This window comes from Vulpes lagopus, chromosome 2, assembly GCF_018345385.1.
Source record: "Vulpes lagopus strain Blue_001 chromosome 2, ASM1834538v1, whole genome shotgun sequence".
Classification (NCBI taxonomy): domain Eukaryota; kingdom Metazoa; phylum Chordata; class Mammalia; order Carnivora; family Canidae; genus Vulpes; species Vulpes lagopus.
Window position 1 is genome coordinate 150,778,062 of NC_054825.1, and position 21,254 is coordinate 150,799,315.

Here is a 21,254-nt window from a genome sequence, read left to right on the forward strand (position 1 = left end):
TTTCTCATTTCCAGGATTTCCCTGTTAAGTTTCTAGCAGGCCAAAGGATGTGCTGCTTGCCCAAAGCAAGTTTGCAACCTCTGGCTAGCAGCACTGTCAGCTTTCCAAGGAATTTGCTGTTTCTACTGGGTGTTGGCCCTGTACTCCATGTAATGGCAGCCCACCTCTAGCAGCAGAGTTGCTTTTTCGCTGACAGCCCCATTCTGGTGCCACTCCTGCCTATCAGTAAAGCTTTGGGGGAGAGAATGGAACAGTCTTGGAAAGAACATCATCCATTCCCATTGTTCTTACCTGAAGTTCAGTTTTCATGAATAAATGTTTCTTAATTTTTTATTTGCCTTTCCCACATATTTGAAGTGGTTCATTTGACAGTTGTATGGTATTTTGGGGTGCTTTGCCATCATCTTCACTCTGCCATTGTTGGAAGTCCTTGTGTTTAAACTTTTGCTAGGCAATTTTGTTTTCTTGTCTTAATGGGGTAAAACTGATCAAATAGCCAGTGTCATAATTTTCAGTCATATACTTAGAAAAAGTAATTCCTTAGGCTTTTTTTCCCCATAAGCAGATATAATTGATGTAATTGTGTTGTCTTGTTGTTTGGGAGACTGAGCTGTTTGGTTTTGCGGGGTGTGTGTGTGTGTGTATGTGTGTGCACGCGTGCCCGCACTTGTGAATGTACATACATGCACCCACACAGGGAAGGTGGTAAGGAGAGAATATATTCAGGTCTGGTTATTTACAGTACCGTATTCAGGTCTTTTTTATCTGCCATTGCCATGATTGTCAGTATTTCATTTAAGATCTAGATCCATTACCATCACCTCTGCTGCCATCATCAGTGTTTTTGAAGCACAAAGGTGATAAAAATTTTTGCTTATTCTATTTCAGTCTCAGTCATATGAAATATAAATCCCATTGACCTTAAACTAAAAGAATAGACTAGCAAGTATTGAGTATATATATTGTATGTCAGTCTTTTTTATATGTCTTATGTCTTGTAGTTCTTACAGTAATTTTGGGAGATTGGTCTTAATTCTGTTTTCCAAATAGAAAAAGTGAGGCCCAAGTAAAGTAATTTGGTGACCTAAGGGAAGTTATATAATAAGCGGCAGAGCTGAGGTTCCAAACGCACACTTAATGCCAAAGCTTATCGTGTGGAGGTTGTTTCTTACTGCTTTTCATATAAAATAGGAGCAGTGAACTTGAAACACACTGTTGGAAAGATATCTCAGTAATAGCTGACTTTAAGAATTTAAACAGTTCTTTTAAGATTTGAAGATTGTTTAGTAAGGCTCACTAAATTCTGAGCACAGTGCCTAGAACTTTTCAGTGTATAGTATGCTGTTTAAATGAAGCAATACTGTGAAGTAGAATGGTTTGCTTTCCATTATGGTCCTTTCCTTTTCATTTGAAATGAAAGGAGGAAACTGAGACAGATGGTTGGTAAGCCTGGGCACTCCCATTCTTCCGTTGAACCACAGGGAAACTGGGGAAACTGAATTCGGAAGATCTGAGGCAGCAAGAAGAAAGGCTTTACTGCATGGATGTACATTTCAAATTAGATTACTGTGTATTTTTAAATGTTTATTATTTTTCTTGAATAGGAGAGTTAGGTAGTCTCCCTAAGTTTACTTTCCCGAGTGGACTCTTGTGTTTTTAAGTTGAACTTGAAAGAAAATTTAGCCAGTTTTTAAAAAATATTTATTTATTCATAAGAGACGGAGAGAGAGAGAGAGAGAGAGAGGCAGAGACATAGGCAGAGGGAGAAGCAGGCTCCTCCCAGGAGCCTGATATAGGACTTGATCTTGGATCCCGGGATCACTGCCTGAGCCAAAGGCAGCCGCCCAACCGCTGAGCCACACAGGCGTCCCAAAATATAGCCAGTTTTTACAAAAAAGTTTCCTGAAGCCTATTATATATTTTCTTAGTTTCTAATTATGTATTTTCTTAGTAAAAGAGAAGATTCTAGGCAATATGGTATATAAGGCTTATTAGAACCTTCATTGTTGATACCATGATATGTCATTGAGGTTTGTTGATCTTCTGACCTATAGTTCACACTTAACTGCATGCTAGGAAATAGAGATAAATTCTAGAGATTGCTTACTTTCAGCTTTGTATTGAATTTGTGTAAGAAATTTCCACTTGTAATTATGTCCAATTGTGTACATATGTTGTACTTAAGTGAAAAGCTTCTATAGAGGGACCAATACTGGTTTCCTTAATTCATGAGATTTAAATATTGTTGACTTACTTAAAAAAAAAATCAAACACTTTTCTTTATAAAGTTTTATAGGAATCTTAAAACATACTGAATACCTGGGTACTCGCCACATTGAGTCAACAATTGTCAATATTTTGCCTTATTTATTTCCTTGTGTGTGTATATATATGCATGTCTGTATATTTGTGGGAACTATTTGAAAGTTTCAGTATATCAGTCTTAGACACATCACTGGTACTTAAATACTAAATTCTGCTTTTTCTAAAAAATGACATTGATATACATAGCCATGCTATGAAAATTAATTGGCTAATATTTTCTAATATGGAGTTTGATTTGAATTTTCTCCAGTATTCCCCAAATTACTTGTATACCTCTTTTCTTATTTTAAAACAAAGAACTACAGTTGACCCTGGAACAATATGTATTTGAGCTCTGTGGGTCCACTTATTTGCAGTTTTTTTTCAGTAAATACACTGTAGTACCATAAGTATGTATTCCTTACAGTTTTACTGATAATCTTTTCTTTAGCTTACTCTATTTGTAAAAATATAGTATATAATACATATGACATATAAAATGCTTGTTAACTATTTACATTATCAATAAGACTTCAATCAACAATAGTCTATTATTAATTAAGTTTTTGGAGAGTCTAAAGTTATACGTGGATCTTCAGCTGTGATTATTGGCACCCTTAACCCTGCTGGTGTTCAGGGGTCGTCTGTACTCAAGGTTCATGCATTCCATTGGGTTGTTCTATCTCTTTAGTCTTTTTTTTTAATAGTATTTTATTTTTTAAAGATTTTTTATTTATTCGTGAGAGGCACAGAGAGAGAGAGAGAGGCAGAGACACAGTCAGAGGGAGAAGTAGGTTCCGTGCAGGGAGCCTGACGTGGAACTTGATCCCAGGTCTCCAAGGTCATGCCCTGGGCTGAAGGCGGCGCTAAACCGCTTGGCCACCGGGCTGCCCTCTCTTTAGTCTCTTATCCTAGAACAGTCTTTCCTCTTTCTCTCATTTTCAGTAACACAGAGTTATTTTTAGTAGATGAAGCCGCTTTCCTTGTAGACCACCTCACACTCTGGATTTGTCTAATTGTTAATATTTTCCTGAATTCTCCATATTTCTTGTAAATTGGAAGTTGTGTTTAAAAAGGCTTAAGATTAAACATATCTAGTGTGAATACTTTATGGATGATGTATGCATGAAATTAGTTTTAAAAGTGTTTCCATTCAAGAGCATTTGTTAATTCAGGTAATTTTCCATAGGATGTAGAATAGTAACAGGGCAGGAGAAAAAAACAGCCTGACATCAGGAGCTTGAAAATGAGAATCCTACATTTCTCAAGTATTACTCATTTCATATAGGAGAGAAAGAAGTAGCTGAGGTTTATTGTTATCTTGTGTACATGAAGTTGGTCATCTCAGTTTAGTGAGAGGAGTATTGGTGTTAAATTTGAGACACCAGCTGCAGTTATTAGTTGTTACCCTGAAGGAAAATAGCATGTTGGAAATGGAGGAATTTGGAAGCATGGAATTAATTGCTCATCGTTAACTGACACAGTATCAGTAGAAGAAACTGTGTTGTTAGAAGTGCCCTGTGTCTGTTTTGAAAACAGTACCTAATGGACTGTCAACTAAACAGAAAATCTTTTTTGAAAATTATCTAAAATATATTAGTAAATTTCCCTGCGGCCCCCCCCCTTTTTAAGAAAAGTTTATTTATTCATGAGAGACACAGAGGCAGAGACACAGGCAGAGGGAGAAGCAGGCTCCCTGTGGGGAGCTCCATTTGGGACTGATCCCAGCACCCCGGGATCATGCCCTGAGCTGAAGGCACATGCTAAACCACTGAGCTACCCAGGCACCTCTCCTTCCCTGCCTTTGTAAACAGCTGTCACTATACTTAAATGATGACTTATTTATTTACTTTTGGGCCTTTTTTTAGGTAAAATTTTGTACAGTGAAACTGAGCAGTGTATTTACTTATATAACCACTATTCCAATCAAGATTGAGAACATTTTCATCACTCCAGAAAAGTCCCTTGTGCCAACTTAACAGTATATCTGCTGCCCTTCTGTCCTCTGCCCCCCGACCTCCCACCCCGCCCCAGGCATTTGGTGGTTTGCCTTGGTCTAAGCTGTATATGGCTATAGAGTTGGACAGATCTTGTCATTGCCTAAGCTCTAGCAGGAATATACTGGTGTCTTAAGTAGGAATTTTGCATACATCTCAAGAAAGTGGTTGAGAGTTTTGTTTAATAGTATTTTTGATGTGATTATAAGACATGAAAGTAATGAATAGCGATAGATAATATTTATAGTGCTTATTGAGTGCCAGGCACTCTGCCAAGTGCTGTATTATTAATTGCAGTGGTGAGATCCAAGGAAATAGGTACTATTAGGTTTATTTTAAAGATGCAGAAACTGAAGCACAGGAGAAATTAAATAGTTTGTCCAAGCTTATAAAACTGGTAAGTGGCAGAGCCAGGACTTGAATCTTGCATTCAGACTTGAGAGCCTGTATTTTCAGTCACTATGTTGTATTCCTTATTAGTATATGTGGGCTGAATAGACTTTTTAAAGCTGGCCAGGAAACCTAATCACCATTTATATTGAGTTTCTTATAGAAACACAATAATTCCAGTAAACAACTTAAAATTTCAGTTGTAGAAACAGAACCTTTATAAGGTGGTGACTCCAGTTAAAAAAAAAATTGGCAATGGATTTGAATAGTTGTTTCTTTAAAGACAGTATGTGGATGGCCAATAAATACATACAAGGATACTCAACCTGGTTTAGTCATCAGGGAAATACAAATCAAAACCACAGGGTACCACTTTATGCTCACTAGAATGGCTACAGTCAAAAAGATAGTAACAAGTGTTGACAAGGATGTGGGGAAATTAGAACCTTCACAAACTGCTGGTGACGATACAAAATTGTGAAGATACTGGGGAAGAGTTTTGATATTTCCTCAAAAAGTTAAGCATAGAGTTCTCATATGACTAGGCATTTCCAAGTATATGCCCCAAAACAATTGATAACAGGTGTTCAAAGAGAAGGTTGTTCAAACAGAAATGAACTGCATAGCAACACTTATTACAAGAGCTGAAAGGTGGAAACAACCCAAATGTCCTATCAGCAGATGTGTGGATAAACACAATGAGCTGTGTCCATACATGGGAACATTACTCAGTCATAAAAGGGATGCACTATTGGTAACATGCTACAGTGTGGGTGAACCATAGCACATCATGCAAAGTGAAAGAAGCCAGACATAAAAGGCCACTTTTCTATTGGCCTGCTTATATTATTATTATTGATTCTGCTTATATGTAATCTCCAGAACAGGCAAGTATGTGGAGTTAGAAAGTAGATTATTGGTTGCTAGGAGCTGAGAGGAGGAGGAAGAAACAGAGAATGAGAGCTAATAGGCAGAATTTCTTATTGGAATGATTTTTTTAAATGCTCTGGAATTATATAGCGGTAATGATTGCACAATTCTGTATGTATACTAAAAACCAATAAAGTATACAGTATGAAAAATAGACGTGTTTGTAATGACATTTATCGGACATTACCTGTATCTAAAACTACTCAAAGTATGGACTAGAATTACCTAAAGGCTGGTATAAGGAACTTTTGGTACTATGTGATAATCTTAGGCAAGGATGAATTGTTAAATCAGATAAGCTTGGGAAGTATCACATACTGTATTCTGTTGAAGATTTACAGTGTACATTGACCACTGAAAATTTGCTAAAACTCTGTAGTGAAGAAAATTGTTGAATTTTAATACAGCATTTTTGAAACGGAATTGGTCTTCAGCTCTTTAAGTAAATAATCACTGGTTCTGCAGAACCTAGTTCGGTATATCCAGTGTGGAAACCAGTAGCCACAGGTTACTACAATTTTTAACTTATTAAGAATTATGTAAAATAAAATGAGTTTGTTACACTAGCCATATTTCAAGTACTCTGTGGTTATGTGTGAGTAGTGTGTACTGTACAGGATAGTACAGATAAACATTTCTCTCACTGCAGAAAGTTGGTCTATACTAAGGCTGTCCAGTCATATGGTATGACCAGTCATAGGTTGTGTTTATTCACTTTTAGCACCCCACTTCTTAGTTGTTACAGAACATTTACAAAGATAGAACGTAGTAGGTTGAGTCATGTCCACCTAAAAAAGATAGGTTGGAATTCTCATCCCTAATACTGGAAAGTGTCTTTATTTAGAAATTGGGTCTTTAAAGAGTAATCAAGTTAAAATGAGGTTGTTAGAGTAGGCCATAATCTGATATGACACCATCCTTATAGAAAGAGAAAATTTAAGCACAAATAGAGATGCACAGAGGGAAGACAATATGAGAGGGAGAAGATGGCCATGTAACTGGAGTGATGCATCTCTAAGCCAAGGAATGCCAAAGACTGTAGGCAAACACCAGGAACTGGAAGAGGAGAGGAGGGAGTTTCTTCTAGAGCTGTCATGGCCCTGCTGACTCCTTAATTTATATTTCTGTTGTTTTAAGCCAGTCAGTTTTTGGTATTTGTAACAGCAGCCTTAGGATACTAATAGGGAATATCCTAAATAGTTATATAATCTCGAATGATCGAATTCTGAAAACAGAGTGTCATATAAAATTTAAAAGATGAGTCTGGAGTCTTTTACAGATATTTACCAAGTATAGCTGTCACCATTAATTTTTAAAAATCAACTAAAAAATAGTAGGAAGCATGTAAGCATCACAGATTTGCAATTCTATTAAGAACATAAATGTATCATAGTTATCTTAGTTTAATAACAGTAGTGCCAGTTATATTTATCAAGTTTTAAAATTTACACTGCATTGAATTGGACTTTGTATGGTCAGAGACACCCGTCCCCCGACATTTCTCATTTTGGAATTAACCGTTTTTTTAATCAGAAAAAAATCATAAATTCTTTTTCTAAACTCAAATGTTTTTATCAACAGGAGAATAGATGAGTTGTGGTATATTAATTCAGTACAAGAAGTGAATGAATTATACAGAAGAGCAGGGATATAATCACAAAATTGAAGATAGTGATTATATCTTGGAGAGTGCATGTAATTAGGTGAGGGCACTCAGGGCCTTCAGATTATGATAGTGAATCATTTCTGTAGCTGGATGATGGGTTTGCCAGTGTTCATTTTATTCTTTATACTTTATTTAGACATTAAAATTAACTTAAAATTAGTCTGTGGAAACAACTATTTGAAGTGGTGGATTACTAAGAATTGCCCCCCCTTCTCTCTCTCTAATGAATAAATAAAATATTTTTTAAAAAAGAATATATACATGTGGTTATTCTTCCTGGATATTTAAGGAATATAAAACTTAAGATATTAGTCACTAACAAAATTAGTAAGGATCTGTTTTTTTTTTTTTTTTTTAAGATTTTATTTATTCATGAGAGACAGAGAGAGAGAGAGGCAGAGACACAGGCAGAGGGAGAAGCAGGCTCCATGCAGGGAGCCGGATGTGGGACTCGATCCCAGGTCTCCTGGACCACGCCCCGGGCTGAAGGCGGCGCTAAGCCGCGGAGCCACCTGGGCTGCCCAGGATCTGTTTTAATAGTGTGAAATTTTATACAAAAAGATTCATACATAATCTTGGGACCATATTTTCTATGTTGTCATGGGTTATAAAGAAATACATAATAGACTTCTTTAGATATAGGGCTGCTTCTGTTTTTAAATACATCTATAAGGGCTAAATTGCTGCCTAGATTCTTTTTTTTTTTTTTGGTCAAGTCAGTAATTTGGAGGCCTTTAGCTATGTCGGTTTCAGCTCTTTAGAGAGACAGAGTAGTACTTACTAATATTTGTGCACAAGTTATCAGAGGAGAGATGAGACTTGTCTGCTTCATATAAAAATGTTTCATAAGCCCACATTATTGTATATTGTTTTGATATAAGTGCAAGCAGAGTAAAAACCAGTCTTAGTATGCTTTCTAACTCCCAAATTAGATAAATTACTTTTTTAGAAATAAAACGTTTATAAAATATGTAAATATTAAAACATTAAGAAATAAAAAGTTAATAAATGCTAAAATATACTGTGGTTTTAAGTTAGTGATTAAATACCACTATTCAATCTTTTTACATTTATTAATTCAATAGGTAGATTATCATTGCTGGTTATAACAATCTTTTTTTTTTTTTTTGAAATATCCTGTCCTTTTATTTTTTTTTTTAATTTTTATTTATTTATGATAGTCACAGAGAGAGAGAGAGAGAGGCAGAGACACAGGCAGAGGGAGAAGCAGGCTTGATGCACCGGGAGCCTGATGTGGGATTCGATCCCGGGTCTCCAGGATCGCGCCCTGGGCCAAAGGCAGGCGCCAAACCGCTGCGCCACCCAGGGATCCCCTAACAATCTTTTTAAAAATCTCCTTTTCTGATTGAGTTGGTTAATGTCTTTGTCACAGTGAAAAAATTGATCATTCACGTAAACAGGTCAAGGATGTCAAAATCTTCAAAAACAAATATTAGTAAACAGTTTATTCTAACTTGTATGTTCATGTTCATGTACGTTAGATGCTAAGCAAACTACAACCAGTTTTTGTTTCTGTGTTCTTTCTGTCCCTCCTACCTTCTGCATAGTTCAGGCTTCTCTTCTAGGTTTTTGCAAAAGATTCTGACTAGGTTTCCCTCAGTGTGTTTTTTTCCCTTTGGTTAATTTTTAGAAAGACCAGCAAAATACCTTGTTTGAAACTTTTTAAATAACTTTCTGAGTTATAATTGACATGATATAAATTGCATGTTTATAGTGTAAATTTGATTAGATATGACTTGTATACATCATCAAACCATCACCATAATCCTGACCGTGAAGTATTAAAAGATTTTCAGAGTACTCTAAGATAAGCTATCTTAAATTTGTATATATTTTTGTGCGATACTAATAAAATAAACCTCTTTCCTTTCAGCCTAGTGTGTTAATCGTAACCTACAAGGAACCTGAAAAATCATCTTCTCAGTTTGGATCCTACAAACAAGCTGAGTGGAGGCCAGATAGTACCATGATAGCTGTGTCAGTAAGTAGAGTTTTCAATTTTAATAGTGTTTTCTTATGAAATCATTATATTGCATTTAAGGTTGATTCTTTTAGATGACTTCATTTCAGTCTTTTCCCACCCATGAGTATTTATCTTCTGTGATAGGAATTGCTATACTGATTCTTCTATTCAGGGTACTCTTACTATATTCTTTGGTGATTCTTCTCTTTCTTCCTTTTCTTTAATATAGTGCTTATATACTTTTCTCTTTATTTTTCTCACTTTCCTGTTTTGTCCTTGAAGTCTAATCCATGGTTTTAAGGCTTTCATCTTTATTTACATAGGGGTACTCCCGAATTTACATTTTAAGGCCTGCCTTCTTTTTTTTTTTTTTTTTTTTAATTTATTCATGAGAGAGACAGAGAGAGAGAGGTAGAGACATAGGCAGAGGGAGAAGCAAGTTCCATGCAGGGAACCCGATGTGGGACTCGATCCCAGATCTCCAGGATCAGGTCCTGGGCCAAAGGTGGCACTAAACCGCTGAGCCACCCAGGCTGCCCGCTGCCTTCCTTTGGGGTGGATGTCTCACAAAAATGATAACATTTATGTTTTTATGTCACTAAATTCTCATATCCATTTGGATCTATTTCTGCATTTCTCCTCTATTCAATTAATGTGCCGAGATCTGGTCAATTTTATCTTTTCAATCTATGTTTTGTCATTGTCATTTTTTAGACTGTCATTATCACCTAATTTGAAATAGCAGTCATAATATAGTTAACATTTATTATCTCTTAAGTAAGTACTGTTATAACCACTACACATGGATTGTCTTATTTAATTTTTAAACTGACACTTTGAATTCCATACTGTTATTCTTCATAATGGATGGTGTTATATTGAAGAGCTGAGGAAGTAAGTTTTTTTCTTTTTTCTTTTCTTTTCTTTTCTTTTTTTCTTTTTTTAAGATTTTATTTATTTGTTCATGAGAGACACAGAGGGGGCAGAGACATAGGGAGAGGGAGAGGTAGGCTCCCTGTGGGGAGCTCAGTGTGGAACTCCATGCCAGGATCCCAAGATCATGTCCTGGGGTGAAGGTAGATGGTCAACCACTGAGCCACCCAGGTGTCCCTGAGGAAGCATGTTTTATCTAAGTTATATAGATGGTGTATTTTGGAGAGAAGGGATTAAATTAGGTATTTAGATTCCATGTAATGTAAAGACATAACTTGTAAAGTGCTTTGCTTTATTGCCGTTTGCAGTTACTGCATATTTTGCAAATTGAAGATTTGGTAATTTGGTAATTTTCAGTTTTTCACACTTTTTCATTATTATATTTATTTTGGTGATTTATGATCAGTGATTTTTGATGTTACTATTGATATTGTTTTAGGCTGCCACAAACAGTGCCCATATGAGATAGCAAACTAAAAAAATGTTGGGTGTGTTCTGACTGCTCCACTGCCTCGCTCTTTCCCTTTCTCCTTCTCTTTGAGCCTCCCAATGTCCCGAGTAACAACTATATTGGAATTAGGACAATTTATAACCCTGCAGTAGTTCCTTCAACAGAAAGGATAAGCTGCATGCCTCTCACTTTCAATCAAAAGCTAGAAATGATTAAAGTTTATTGAGGAAGCCGTGTTGAAAGCAGAGGCCTATTTTGCCGGTAAGTAGCCAAGTTGTAAATGTGAAGGAAAAGCTCCTGAAGGAGATTAACAGTGCTACTGCAGTGAACAACAAATGTTAGGGAAGTGAATTAACTTTATTGCTGATAATGGGGAACGTTCGGTGGATAAAAGGTCAAACCAACCACAACATTCCCTTCAGCCAAAGCCTCACCCAGAGCAAGGCCCTGACTCACTTTCCTCAGTCCCGTGAAGGCTGAGAGAGGAGAGGAAGCTGCAGAAGAAAGGTCTGAAGCCAGTAGAGACTGGTTCATGAGGTCTAAGGAAGGAAGCTGTGTCCATGGCATGAAGGTGCCAGGCAATGCAGCAGGTGATCCAGAAGATCTAGCTGAGATCATTAATGAAGGTGGCTACACTGACCAGCCGATTGTCAGTGTGGGTGAAGGAGCCTGCCATGGGAAGGAGATGTCATCTAGGACTTGTGTGGTTAGAGAGGAGAAGTCAGTGCCTGGCTTCAGAGCTTCCAAGGACTGGCTGATTGTGTTGTGGGGGCTAATGCAGTTGGGCACTTTTAAGTTGTAGCAGGTGCTTATTGATCATTTCTCAAATCCTAGGGCCCTTGGAATTCTGGTAAATCTACTCTGCATGTGCTCTATAAATGGAACAGCAGAGCCCAGAGGATTGCACATCTGTTTACACCATGATTTACTGAAAAACTTTTTTAAGATTGTATTTAGTTTAGACAGACTGTGAATAGGCGAGGGGCAGAGGGAGAGGCAAGAGAGGATCTCAGGCAGGCTCCACGCTGAGCATGGAGCCCAATGTGGAGCTCAGTCAGTTTCACCACCCTGAGATCATAACCTGAGCCAAAATCAAGAGTCGGCCACTTTACTGACTAAATCACCCAGACGTCCCAGTTTGCTAAATGTTTTAAGCCCACTTTTGAGACCTGCTTAGGAAAAAAAAAATCCCTTTCACATCATCCATCATTTAATGAATATGTACCCAATTTTACAACAGTTCTGATGGAGTTGGACAACGAGATTTATATTGTTTTCATGCCTGCTAACACATCCATTCTGCAGCCCATGGAGGATCAAAGAATCATTTCAACTTTCAAGTATTTTTTTATTTTAAAAATTAATTATATTTATTTTTTGTTGGAGTATAACATACAGCGTTATATTTGTTTCATGTATACAGGTGTACAGTGTAATGATTCAGCAATTCTGTACATTACTCATTGTACATTGTACACTCAGGTGTACATTACTCAGTGCTCATTATGATAAGTGTGCTCTTCATCTCCTTTATCTGTTTCACCCATTGTTCCCACTCACCTCCCCTTTGGCAACCACCAGTTGGTTCTCTATATTTAAGAGTCTTTCTCTCTTTTAAAAAATTTCTTATTCAAGTCTTCTTATTTAAGAAGTACATTTCATAGGACTGTACCTGCCATACATAGTGATGCCTCTAATAGATCTGGGAAAAGTTACTTGAAAACCTTCTGGGAAGGATTCACCATCTTAGATGCCATGAAGAATATTCATGATTCATGGGGAGAGATCAGAATATCAACATTATTAGGAGTTTGGAAGAAGTTGATTCCAGTCTCCCTAGATGACTTAGAGGGATTCAGGATTGCAGGGGTGGTGGAAACAGCAAGAGAACCAGAATTAGAAATAGAGCCTGAAGATGGGACAGAACGCCTGCGATCTCAGGATACAACTTGAACAGAAGAAGAGTTGCTGCTGCTGAATGAGCAAAGATAGTGGTTTCTTGAGGTGGGATCTACTCGTGGTGAAGCTGCTGTGAAGACTGTTGAAATAACAACAGAGGATTTAGAATAGTGCATCAGTTCAGTTGATAGAGCAGTGACTGGCTTTGAGAGGATTGACTCCCAATTCTGAAAGAAGTTTTGTGGATGAAAGCTATCAAACAGCATTGCTGCAGAGAAAATTTCAATAAAGGAAGAGTCATTTGATGCAACGAACTTCATTGTTGTTTTAAGAAGTGGCCACAGCCACTGAAACCTTCAGCAACCACCACCCTGTTCAGTCAGCAGCCCTCACCTGCAAAAAGATTTTGAGTTGCAGTAAGCTCAGATGATAGCATTCGTTAGGAATCACGTATTTTTTTTAACTAAGGTGTGTATGTTGCATTTAAAAATGCTCTCACACACCTAAAAAACTACAGTATAGTGTAAAAATAACTTTTATATGTGCTGGAAAACCAAAAAATTCATCTGGTTTTGTTTATTGTGAAATTTGCTTTAGTGAGATATTCTAGAACAGAAGCTTCAGTATCTCCTCTCACAAGTGTGCCTGTATGCTTTACGTTCACATTAACTTACCTCTCTGCTCTCTGTCCTTTTTTAATCTGTACTATGTAATGCTGACCAAGTTAATCATCAGAAAATGGTTCACATGATCAAAATATTGGGTAGTTCCTCACTTCTGCAGACTACCAACTACATACTAAATCTACCTTCCTGCCTGTTTTTATAAGGACAATGATTTAAGTATAGTTCAGTGTATTTAAATTATTAAAAAATAGTCAAAGAGAAGTACTTTTGAATTCTGAAGATTATATGAATTTCACTTTTTTAACTCTGAAGTGTAATTATCATACAGTGTTATATTATTTTCAGGTGTAAAAGAATTATTCAACAGTTCTATACCTTTCTCAGTGTTCATCAAGAGAACAGTACTCTCAAAGGGTACTCTTATTCCCTTTATCTATTTCGCTCATCCTCCCCACCCACCTCCTCTATGGCAATCACCAGTTCTTTGTATTTTGGAGTCTGGTTCTTTGTCTTTTTTTTTCTTTGTACATTGTTTTGTTTCTTAAATTTACATGTGAGTGAAATTATAAGGTAGGTGTCCTTTTCTGACTAACTTGTTTCAGTTGTCATTATACTCTCTAGCTCCATCCATTTTATATATGGCAAGATTTCAGTCGTTTTTATGGCTGATTAATATTCCATTGCATATATATGTACACCACTACTTCTTTATCCTTTCATCTAGGGATGGATACGTGAGTTTGGCTCTTGTAAATAATGGTTTAGTAAACATAGGGTGCATATATCTTTTCAAATAAGTGTTTTCGTATTCTTTGGATAAATACCCAGAAGTAGAATTACTGGAACAGATGGGATTTCTATTTTTAATTTTTTAAAGTACCACCATTCTACTTTCCACAGTACCTGCAACAATTTGCATTCCCACCAACAGTGAATGACAGTTCCTTTTTATCCATATCCTCACTAACAGTTATTTCTTGTGTTTTTGTTTTTACCAAAGGCTCAGGTGACACATGATATTTCATGAAATGGCCTCAGTGGGGATGCCTGGGTGGCTCAGCAGTTGAGCGTCTGCCTTTGGCTCAGGTCATGATCCCAGAGTCTGGGATAGAAACCTGCATTGGACTCCTTGCAGGGAGCCTGGTCTCCCCCCCCCCCCCCCCCCCCCCCCGTATCTCTAATGAATAAATAAATAAAGTCTTTAAAAAAAAGAGATAGGAGCTTTTGTGTTTTTGATTCTAGCTATTCTGACAGGTGTAAAGTGATGCCTCATTATGGTTTTGATTTGCATTTCCCTGATGATGAGTGATGTTGAGCATCTTTTCATATGTCTGTTGGCCATCTGTATGTCTTTGGACAAAATGACTGTGAAGGTCCTCTGCCCATTTTTAATTGGATTATTTGTTTATTTTTGTTGTTGAGTTGTATAAGTTCTTTATGTATTTTGAATACTAATCCCTCATATATATTATTTGGAAATGTCTTCTCTGATTCAATGGGTGGCCTTTTTGTTTGCTAGTTTCCTTCCCTGTGCAAAAAGCCTTTTATGTTGTTGTTGTTTAGGTTCTATAGTTTAATTTTGCTTTTATTTCCTTTGTCAGAGAAGACAATCTAGAGAAATTATTCTTTGGCCAAACTCAAAAGAAATTACTGTCTCTGTTTTTCTCTAGGAATTTTATGATTTCAGGTCTCACATTTAGGTCTTTAATCCATTCTGGGTTTAGGTTTGTGTTTAGTGTAAGAAAGTGGTTCAGTTTCATTCTTCTGTATCTTGCTGTCCAGTTTTCCCAGCATTATTTGCTGAAGAGATTATCTTTTCTCCATTGTATGTTCTTCCTTTTTTATAAATTGACCATATAATTATTGGTTTATTTCTGGGCTCTTTCTTCTATTGTCCAGTGTGTTTATGTGCCTGTACCATACCATTTTGATTACTCAAGCTTCATTGTATATCTTGAATTCTGGGATTGTGATACTTCTAGCTTTGTTCCTCTTTTTCAAGATGACTTTAGCTATTTGGGTTCTTTTGCAGTTCCATACAAATTCTGGGATAATTTTTTCTAGATCTGGGAAAAAAAATAGCTGATACTTTGGTAAGGATTGCATTAAATCTATAGATTACTTTGGGTAGCATGGACATTTTAACAGTATTGGTTTTTCTAATCCATGAGTGTGGAGTATCTTCCTGTTTGTTTATGTCACCTTCAGTTTCTTTCATTAGTGTTTTGTAGTTTTCTGAGTCCAGGTCTTTCACCTACTTGGTTTGTTAGATATTTTATTCTTTTTAGTGCAATTGTAAATGGGATTGTCTTCCAAATGTCTTTTTCTCTTATATCATTATTAATGTGTAGAAATGAAACAAATTTCTGTATATTTAGTATCATAACTTTACTGAATTCATTTATCAGTTCTAGTAGTATTTTGGTGAAATCTTGAGGATTTTCTATATATAGTATCATTTCATTTCATCTGCAAATAGTAAAAGTTTTACTTTATTAATTTGGATTTTTTTTGGTTTAATTGGTGTGGCTAGGTCTTTGATTACTATATTGAATAAAAGTGATGTGTGTGGACATTTTTGTCTTTGGTTTATTATGTTGAGGTATGTTTACCCTAAAATTTCTTTGTTGAGAGTTTTTGTCTTGAATGGATGTGGTACTTTGTTAGAGGCCTTTTTTCTGCATCTCTTGAGATGATCATATGATTTTTGTCCTTTCTTTTGTTAATGTGATATATCATGTTGATTTATTTGGGCATATTAAACTATTTTTTTCCCCCTGGAATAAATCTCACTTGATTGTGGTGAATTATTTTTTAATGTATTGTTGTATGCAGTTTGCCAGTATTTTGCTGAAGATTTTTGCATTTATGTTCATCAGAAATAGTGGCTTGTAATTTCCTTTCCTTGTAATGTTTTTATGTTTTTTATATTAGGGTAATGCTGGCCTCATAGAGTAAGTCTGGAAGCTTTCCTTTCCTTTTTTTTTTTTGAAATAGTCTGAGAATAGGTATTAACTCTTCTTTAACTGTTTAGGCAGAGCTTATCAGAGAAGCTATCTGGATTTTTGTTTGTTGGTTGTTTGTGTGTGTGTGTGTGTGTGTACGCCTATGTTTAGTCTCTTTTATGTATTTCTGCTCTAATCTTTAGTATTTGTTTCCTTCTACTGGTTTTGGGTTTTCTTCTTTTCCTATCTCCTATGCCTGTGGGGTTAGTTTTAAGTTTTTCATATTTCTTGTGGTAGGCCTGTATTGCTATAATCTTCCCTTTTAGAACAGCTTTTACTGCATCCCATGGATTTTTGGACTCTTTATCTTCAGTTTTGTTTGTTTCCATGTAGGTTTTGATTTCCTCTTGGACCCATTTGATATTAAAGTAGCATGTTATTTAGCCTCCACGTATTTGTGTTCTTTTTAGATTTTTTTTCTTGTGATTGACTTTTAGTTTTATTCCCTTATGGTCAGAAAAGATGCCTGATATTATTTCAGTCTTTTTTAAAATTTATCGAGATTTGGTGAATAGATCGCGTGCATGAAAAGAATGTTTAGTCTTTTGTTTTGGATTGAACATTCTGAATATGTTTTTTAGGTCCACATGGCCCAATGTGTTATTCAAAGCCATTGTTTCCTTGTTGATTTTTCTGCCTTGGGTGATCTATTTTTGACATAAGTGGGGTGTTAAAGTCTTCTGCTATTAACATATTACTATCAATTTTTTCCTTTATGTCTGCTACTAGTTGATTTATGTATTCAGGTGCTCCCACATTAGGTGCATAAATATTTAAAATTGTTGCATGCTCCTGTTGGATTGTTCCTTTATCATTTTGTAGTGTCCTTTGTTTTGTTATATTCTTGGTTTTAAGTCTATTTTTTCAGATATAAGTATTGGTACCGCAGCCTTCTTTTTGCTTCTGTTTGTATGTAATTGTTTTTCCATCCCTTGTCTCTGAATATGCATGTATCTTTAGGTCTGAAATAAGTTGTCTTTAGGCAACATAAAGATGGGTCTTGCTTTTTTTTATCCATTCAAATCCATCAGTATCTTCTGATTAAAATACTAATCCATTTTCACTTAAAGTAATTATCCATAGATAGGTACTTATTGCCATCTGTTACTTGTTTTAATGTTTGTTTTTGTAGTTCTTCTCTTGCTCTTTTATCTTGTAGTTTGGTGTACTTCACTAGTCATATGCTTTGATTCCTTTCTCTTTATTTTTTTGTGTGTCACAGGTTTTTGATTTGTGGTTACAGTTAGGTTCATTTGTAGCATCTTATGCTGATGACAGTCTATATTAAGTTGATGTTCAGTTAAATTGAACTCATTCTAAAAGCACTAAATTTTTACTTCATGCATGTTTTATGTATACGATATCATACTTCATATCATTTTGTGTATTCCTTGACTGAGTTATATAGGTATAATTGCTTTTGTGCTTTAATCTCTGTGATTAATCTACTTTAATTATGTTTGTATTTACCTGTGGAAGTTTTTCCTTTCATAATTTTCTTACTGTTGATTATTGCCTTTTCACTCAGAGAATTCCCTTTAACATTTCTTATAAAGCTGGCTTACTGGTGATAAAGTCCTGTAACTTTTGTTGGTTTGGGAAACTCTTTCTCCTTCTATTCTGAATGATAACCTTTCTGAGTAGATTATTCTCAGTTCCACATTTATTTTTCTTTTCAGTACTTTTAATGTATCATGCCACTGTCTTCTGGTCTGCAAAGTTTCTACTGAAAAACCAGGGACATTTTCAGCTCTTTCTTTCTTCCTTTCCCTTTCCCTTTCCCTTTCCCTTTCTTTTTCCTTTTCCTCCCTCCCTCCTCCCTCCCTCCCACAGAGAGAGGCAGAGACACAGGCAGAGGGAGGAGAAGCAGACTCCATCAGGAGCCTGATGTGGGACTCCGATCCTGGAACTCCGGGACCGTGTCCTGAGTCGAAGGCAGACGCTCAACCACTGAGCCATTCAGGCATCCTCAGCTGTTATTTCTTTAGATAATTTTCTGCTCCTTTTTCTATCTCTATTCCTTCTGGGATCCTTATAAATTTACATGCTAATATGCTGGATGATGTCACTGATTTCCCTTTACACACTTTCGTTTTTATTATTATTATTATTATTGTTATTATTATTATTATTATTTACTTTTTGCTGTTCATCTGCTTTCCATTATTCAGGACTCCAGGTCACTGATGGGTTCTTTTGCTTCCTCTAATCTATTCATTCCCTCTAAGGTCTTTTCTTTTCTTTTCTTTTCTTTTCTTTTCTTTTCTTTTCTTTTCTTTCTTTTCTTTTCTTTCTTTCTTTTCTTTTCTTTTCTTTTCTTTTCTTTTCTTTTCTTTTCTTCTTTTCTTTCTTTCCTTTTCTTTTTGGTAAGCCCTCTAGGGTATTTTTAATTTCAGTTATTGATCATCTCTGATGATGGTATATTTTCTGTCCCTTTGTTGAAGGTCTCACAGAGAACTTCCATTGTTAAGTACAGTGAGTATGTTTATGATCATCACTTTGAATTCTTTATCAGGCATATTGCTTATTTCGATTTCATGTAGCTCTTTTGGCGTGGTTTTTCCTATTCTTTCATTTGGGATGTACTCTGTTTTCTCCTCATATTGTCTGTGTTTGTTTCTATGTATTAGGGAAATCATCTAGGTCTCCTCATCTTGAAAGTAGTGGCCTTAGAAGAGACCTTTTGGTGCCTGGTAACACAATGTCCTGTTTTTCAGAACCACCAGGCATTTCACAGATGTTTCCTTTGTGGGTACACTGGGCAAGGTTTGGTCCCTGTGCTGTTAAAGGGCCATCCTGGGGCTGCCGTGGACTTGTAGTTGGGTTGTAGCGCAGGCAAGATACTTGTCATCAGGCCATCTGCAGGGTCTGCAGTCACCCCAGTCTACAGAGTGCTCTCCCTGTATTGTCTGTGAGAGACTTTCTTTTGTGGGCAAGGCCTGCAGTCAAACTAGGTGTCTGCCCCTAGTCCATCTATTGGGGTTATAATCCCACTGGTGTATGTGGTTATATTCCGTTCTCTCCATGGCACTCATCACTTTAGAGTGGTGCTGGTTCCTGCTGCATTGTTTGCAGGGCATATCTTGGCAGGTGCTGTGGTGGGTTGGATGGGGCTGGATGTGTACTGTTAGCAAGGTAGGTGATGAAGATTCACGCTTGATTATTGCTAGTGCCAGGTTATCTAAACCGGGGTGGGGGATAGAGAAATGGTACCCACCAGCTCTTTTATTCTTAGATAGGTCTCCTGAACATCCCTGTTCCTTCAGTGCATGTTCTGAGATTAGTAAATAAATAAATATGAGATTAATAAATAAATACACTTCATGTATACCCCAGGCTCTTTTCAAACTGCTGCTTCTGTTCTGTTTCTCCTTCAGCTTGTTATGTTGGCTCTTTAAGGGGACTCAGTTTCCGTTGCCCTCCACCTTTTCCAGGCTAAGTCTGTGATTTTTAAAGTACCTGGAGTTAAGCTTGCTGGTTTCCAAACCAAATGTTTTGGAGACTCATCTTCCTTGAGCAGCTCTTCTCTGCCTGAGGTTCATGGTGTGGGGTCTGATTCTCTCCCTTCTCCATGCTTGTGGTGTCCCTCCCATTTGTGGTGAGTCTCCCTAGGAGTTTGGTTCTCAGTGGAGTCTCTGCCCCTCCTTCCCTTTTTGATGTGTCCTTTGATTAACTGTGGAAAGTCTGTTCTGCCAATATGCAGGTTGTTTTCTTTTCTCTTTCTTTGTTTCCTTCTCTCTCTCTTTTTCTTCATCCTTTTTTCTGAGATTCTTCCTCTTCCTCTTTTCAGAGAGAGAGAGAACGAGCCTGAGGGAGGGGAGTAGTAATGAGCAGAGGAAGAATGAGAGAGAGAATCCTAAATGCAGAGCCTGATGGGGGCTGGATCCTAAGACCCTGAGATCATGATCTGAGCGGAAACCAAGAGTTGGGCCCTTAATGGACTGAGCCACTCAGGTTGCCCCCAGGTCGTTTTCTGAGTTAATTGCACTGATGTGGCTGTTATCTAGGTGTATCTTCCATTATGTGAATTTTAAATTTCATTGTTCATAAATAATGTTGGAGTATGAAAATGCTAATTTATTTACATAACTTCTATGGCTGCTTTCAAGCTGCATTAGCTGAGTCAAGTAGTCCTTACAGTGTCCATATGTGGTGCTCTATATCTTCCTTTTTCTGCTTGGTGCATTGTAAATTATAGTAACACAATTTATAGATCAGATGTTTCAAATGACACACATACTGCTATATTGTGACATTCTGTATAGTTTTTATTACTAGTGCATACCTATCATGTCAAAAGAACAAAAGAAGAGAAAATTAGGTTTTGAATATCATGCTTCTAAAATACATTGGAATGTGGATTAATTTATTATTGGATGGGAAATTATTGTCTTAATTATGCAGTGACCCTATAACAAAGCCAAAAGAATATAATAAAAGTTGATATTATCCAGCTTAGTATTTATCACAGTATTCCCAACTGCTGAAATTAATAGAAAAATTAGAATATTTAAAACAGAATAATAATTGAAAAATAAAAAATGGAAATGAAGGTACAACCAAAGTAAGTGTAGCTGTTTTTTGATGAATTGAGGAATGCTACAGTACTGTTCAGTTTTTTATTATTTATTATTTATCTATCTATTTATTTATTTATTTATTTATTTATTTTTACTGCTCAGTTTATTTGAATAGGCAGTATAGATTGTGAGATGACTGAGAATTACTCCTTGTGAATAACTTGTATGGGAGAACATCAGGTGAGAAGATTTTAAAAAAGTTAAAACTAATTAGAGAAAATGCTAATCAGTACAAGCTGAAGTAAAGTCCACTAGGGTGTGTTTTTGTGTTTTAACTGATAGTGACCGAGATCAATTACCGAGACACAGACATGTGGAGCAGAAAAGGCTTAGTTGACAGTTTACAAAGCTCTCGGACACATGGAAGTTTTGAATGCTTATGGCCATTTTAAGTTGTTAGAAATAGGAGCTAGAGACCCTTGCCCAATTCCATGGGTGTTTGATATCTTAGCAGTCATTGGTAAAGGTTTATTGTGGATTTTTTTACGT

The 21,254-nt window shown here is 36.4% G+C and overlaps 1 protein-coding gene across 4 annotated transcripts in view; it reads left to right on the top strand.

Annotated features, from left to right (window-relative positions):
* Nucleotides 1–21,254, top strand: part of RIC1 (RIC1 homolog, RAB6A GEF complex partner 1) — a 146,373-nt gene that overhangs the window by 18,356 nt on the left and 106,763 nt on the right. For all 4 annotated transcript variants that reach the window (XM_041745431.1, XM_041745433.1, XM_041745432.1 and 1 more), the window contains one exon: nucleotides 9,182–9,289. In XM_041745431.1, the coding sequence (XP_041601365.1) occupies nucleotides 9,182–9,289 (108 nt within the window). Of the gene's footprint in view, nucleotides 1–9,181; nucleotides 9,290–21,254 lie in introns of those variants that run through there.